Source organism: Haplochromis burtoni, unplaced genomic scaffold (genome assembly GCF_018398535.1).
Source record: "Haplochromis burtoni strain Fernald_Lab_line unplaced genomic scaffold, NCSU_Asbu1 Contig_217, whole genome shotgun sequence".
In the NCBI taxonomy this organism is placed as follows: Eukaryota; Metazoa; Chordata; class Actinopteri; order Cichliformes; family Cichlidae; genus Haplochromis; species Haplochromis burtoni.
This window is the reverse complement of record NW_024582578.1, coordinates 21,258-26,089: the sequence shown is the minus strand read 5'-3', so window position 1 is coordinate 26,089 and position 4,832 is coordinate 21,258. Positions and strand designations below refer to the sequence as shown.

At 43.3% G+C, this 4,832-nt stretch overlaps 1 protein-coding gene across 1 annotated transcript in view; it reads right to left on the bottom strand.

The window, feature by feature from the left end:
• Positions 1–917: 917 nt before the first annotated feature.
• b4galt7 (xylosylprotein beta 1,4-galactosyltransferase, polypeptide 7 (galactosyltransferase I)) overlaps positions 918–4,832 on the bottom strand; it is a gene marked incomplete in the record, with an annotated part of 8,324 nt that continues 4,409 nt past the window's right edge. Inside the window, 4 exon segments of the mRNA XM_014338340.2 lie at positions 918–1,668; positions 2,772–2,876; positions 3,212–3,295; positions 3,837–4,062. Of these exon segments, the coding sequence (XP_014193826.1) occupies positions 1,513–1,668; positions 2,772–2,876; positions 3,212–3,295; positions 3,837–4,062 (571 nt within the window).

The following is a 4,832-nucleotide window of genomic DNA, read 5'->3' as shown; positions in this document are numbered from 1 at the left end:
TGATGGGGGGGGGGGTTTCAGGGGCCCTCAGAGGCCTCCAGGGAGCCATGAGTGGCTGATATCCAGCAGTGAAACAAAGCCGAGCTAATCAACATGTGTTAACGCTGCTGTTAGACAAGAAACGAGAAGACAAACTGTGAGTCTAAAGGCTCCTTTAGGAAGTGTTTGTGTCCATTTGCTGTTGTGTGGCTACTGTTCCAGTGCTGGAGGTCAATATGAAACATGATAAATAATAAATAATCAGTGTAAGTTATTCAAACTCTGATATACACTCGGTGTCATGTGCCTTTTTTCTGCTGCTGGCTCTTTATGATGTCATACAGAGAGATCTTTACTTTGCATTGCATACACAGAGCTCTGCAACATCACCGATCACTTCCCTCAGGTATCCGATCCATCAGATAACAATATATTTAAACCATAATGTAAGTATTGGATTTTGCAGGAACTGTTTGTTAGCTGCAGGTCAGAAATCCCTCGTAGACCTTTCCACTCCAGCGGGTTGGCTCTTATTTTCAAATCAGAGAACTGCAGCAAGAGCAGTTTTAAATCCAGTGAGCTAAACTGGAAATGATCAAAATTACAGAATAGTACTTAAGTAAATTTCCTTAATTTAACACTGCGGGCACACACTTGTGTGCTTGTACAGGATTTTTCCGGGAGCGTTGGTTTCTTACACCACCAAAAAGGCACCAAAGTTAATGACTCAATGTATCATTAATTCATTCATTTTTCAAAATAAAACAGTCAAAAAGAATAACACACACATCCCATTAAGATTTTTTGTTTTGGCCATTGGACACAAGTGCCGTAACCCGGAAGTGACTTTTACTGCTGAAAAAAAAAAAAGAAAAACAAAAGTTTACACTGTGAATATGACTGAGCGGTGGCTTAATACCAGCCAGAAGACAAATAGATGGGTTGAAACAGAAAGTTTATTTCTGAAATGTAAAATCAGCATACAGTGACCCTAACAAGTCTTCCCTAAAAAGAAAACAAAAAAACAAAATACATGAAGGAATGACTCAATTTCAGCAGGACAATAAAAACACTTTCACTTCACTGACTGATGAGTTTTTATTCCATCTTTACCTCCATCGTGGGTAAAAAGCTAAAAATCAGTCCTGTGACGCTCACAGGAGTAACGGACACTCGTGATGCCCGGAGAAGCGTGCGGCGCTCTCTGCATGTATTTGCACGGCCCCGAGCTGAGTCTAAAAGCTAAAAAACAGGCTGCAGGTCTGCGTTCACGCCGTGCCAGCAGGTACCAGGAAGAGCAGAAAAACGAGTCCTGAACTGGATCTGTCTCCGTCCAGACTGCTGAGGTCAGAGGTCAAATGCCGACAAACCATCTTCGCATCGTTCATTATTAATTATTGTTACTAAAACAGCAGTTTTCATGTGGAGATGTACCTCAAAGAGTAAATTAAACATTTGTTTGGACGCTCCAGCTGCAGATTTATCCGTAAAAGAGTCAGAAACAGGAACCACTGTCCTCAAACCGGCTGCCCGCTATCCCAGAAGACACCAGGGCGTCTGGTTCTGGTCGCATTCCAGTTTGGTGTTGATGACAGTGCAGGGGGCGCTGCTGATGGTCAGCTCCTGTCGGGACTCCACCTCATAACGGAGGTTAGTCAGACCCCCCTCCGGATCCACCTTAAACTGCTCCTACAGGGAGAAGGAACAAGAGGAGGAGGAGGGGGAGGAGATTGTTTTGAGTTTTAAAAAGTCCAAAACCTCAGGTTTACAACAAAATCTAAAAAATTAACTTTGTCACAAATCACATAATTGCTCAGGTACACGAGACAGCAGTTGAGGGGTGCAGCAGTGACATGAAATGATCTGTGAACATGTTGGCGTTCGACAAGGGAGCACGAAGAGAACCGAGGAGGTGGCGGGATGTAAAAAGGAAGGCAAAAGGGGGCATGAAGCCTCCTGCATCACCTTCAACCACCTCCAGCTGCTTCTTCTACACACATGGAAGCTTCTCCGGCACGTTGACTACGCTCCTAACGTCTGCTGGAGCCACCTAAATCCTTAACTAGCCAATCAGCACGCATTAGTGTAATGCTAACATTTTATGGTTTTAGATTAAAATTACACTGCTGAAACATTTTTACGACAGCGTTTTCTGTCACCCTTCTCTCTTTCAGCTCCTCATTTTTTAGTCTTAGACTCTTTTAAAGGAGCTTTGCATGATTCACAGTTCAGAATAATCCTAATCCTTCTTTATCTGATATTTCTTTCAAGCTTCTGAGTCTGAAAAGTAGGTGGGAGGAGTTTAGGCTCCTGAGACGACCGTATTAGGGATATCCCCTCTCTGTAACATCATACAGACCCAACTGTTGAAAAACAAAAACAAAAAAAAAAACCGAGTAAACTGAGTGTAAGGAGCATCTGCAGTCTGAGCTTTTGGCTCTCCGGGGTTACCGTTCACACACTTAGCTCATTATTACAGACTTCATGTTTATTATAAACCTCCACCACGATGTGTGACAGGTACTAAGAAAAAGTACAACAGGTCCAGTTAAGTTATTGACTAAAATAAAGTCGAAGAGTATTTTTGTTTTCTGGAGTTCATCGCAGGGAATCAATGACCCGCAGCTGACAAGTCATGCAGACGAGTGAAGGTAAAGAGATGCGACTTTATCACTTTATAAGCTGACGTGAAATTATTTGATGAATTTTAGTTTCTGCTGCCTCGATGAAAACAAGCTGGATTTTTTAAAATTGCCCACTCGTGCTTTTCTGCAGCAGGTGGATTCTCGTACCTGCTTCTGAGCAGCGACTCGTTTCTGGTCCCTCTTCCTCCAGGCTGGGTCGTGGACGTGCAGGAAGGTTTTATATCCTGTGGTGATGCCGCTCGGTCTGAACAGCTGCAGAGAAAAAAAAACAGCAGGAGCCCGTAACAGTACACCCTCTGGACTTTCATCACAAAGATTCACTTTGATGTATTACAAGTTGTATTCCCGAGTTCACCACAGCCATGCCCTTTAACAAGAACTTGCTTCCTCACACATCATCATCGTCAGACTAAAGTAAAACCGCCTGGAAATGGCAAAATCACAACAAAAAGCACCTCTTAAATTCAAATTGGTGGAACTTCCTGTTGGATCCAACAGGAAGCCTTTTTGCAACATCTGTGAACTTCTTTTTTAAAAACAATGATGTTGTCTTTTTGTTCCGGCGGTTTTCTTTTTGGTTTTGTTACCTGTAACTCTGCTTTTCTCAACCGTCTGTAGAACTCGTCGTCCTCTCTGCCCCAACCCCAGAACCGGTTTGACATCCCGTTACACTGCAGGGAAACACAGGGGGGTAAAAGTTCATGTTCTGCATCAGAGCCAAAGAATTAGCTTCATTTAAAATTTGAAAGCTGCAGAGCAACAATAAAAACACCATCGATGATGTTATTTTAAACTATAGAACATAAATCTGCTGATATAACCATAGCCAAGATCACAGACAGTTAAATGACTCCACCTGGTGGACAATTTGAGTAACTGCACCCCCCACTCTGGTCTATCCATCCACTTCCGCTTATACTTTTCAGGGTCTATATCTATCTATCCATCTATCCATCTATCTATCTATGCACAAATCTTTTTAACCTCACAGGGACAAAATGTATTCCCTCCTCAGATTTCCCCCAATGCAAAGAGCAGTAAAGAGAGACGTTCAGCAGAGGTATCTCATATAGCTCAATGCTCTGGCACTTATATTGGCTTTATTGTCTTAAACAATACTAAAATGCAGGTGAGTGTCTCTCCAGACACTCTTCTTAATGTGCCACAGCGACCCTCGCAGCCCTGGGAGATCCACGTGGCGAGGCTCAGTACCATGTGGTAATGCTTCTTGGTAAGCAGCAGGATTCCTCCTACGTAGGTTTTGTAATGGTAGAGGGGGTGAAGCTCCGGCGAGGCCACGTGGAACGGCCCTTTCTCTGGGAAGCCGTAATCTAGAGCGTCGTTCAGGGGCAGCAGGTCCACATCGTGCATGGCCAGGTAGTCGGTGTCGTTACCGCTCTCCGTGTAGCCCACGTTGATCAGAGATGCCCGATTAAATCTGAAAGAACAGGTAAGAAATCCACATTATCGTAATTTCTCTGTTTGTTGCAATGACAAGTTTTAAATTATCCTTCTATTTAAAATCTCTGCCTGAGCAGGAAAATTCTCTTTGTTTTTTGTTTTTCCTAAATGTGACGTCCCAAATGGATCCATTTTAGGTCCTTTTATTTTCACCATCATTAACCCTCGGCTCCAGGTCTTTCACAAAAACAACTTGAATTCTAACTTTTTATGCAGTCGATACTCCATTTTATCTACCAGCTGCTAGACCTGCAAACCTCTGATATTGGTCAGATGAACTCTGACCCTTGATGATGAAACCTTTTTTTCAACAAAATGACAACAAAACTGGAGTTAATCAGCGTTTAAACCAGCACAGCTGTCGAGGTGGACTTCTTTACATCCTTTAACCACAAACACCCACCTGGTAACATCATACATGAACATCCAGCTGCACTGCAGGCCACAGAGGTAACGCAGAGCGACAGAGCACAGGTAAATACGTACAGGTAAGCTAAAGGAAGGCGAGACAACCCACTCTTGTTTCAGAGTGTGAAAAAAATGTGCTCAGCGAAACGCTGACAATATTCGACCCGATCTGGAACAAACAGGCGACCATTCGCTTTAACAACATGCTGGATTGAAGCGGATGATCATGTGACCCACCAGGCTCTCGTCCTAAAGATCTGCTACCCACTGCTGAAGGGTGTCTTCAGGACGTGTGTGTAAATTATCAGTAAATGACAACAGAGTGCACACACACACACA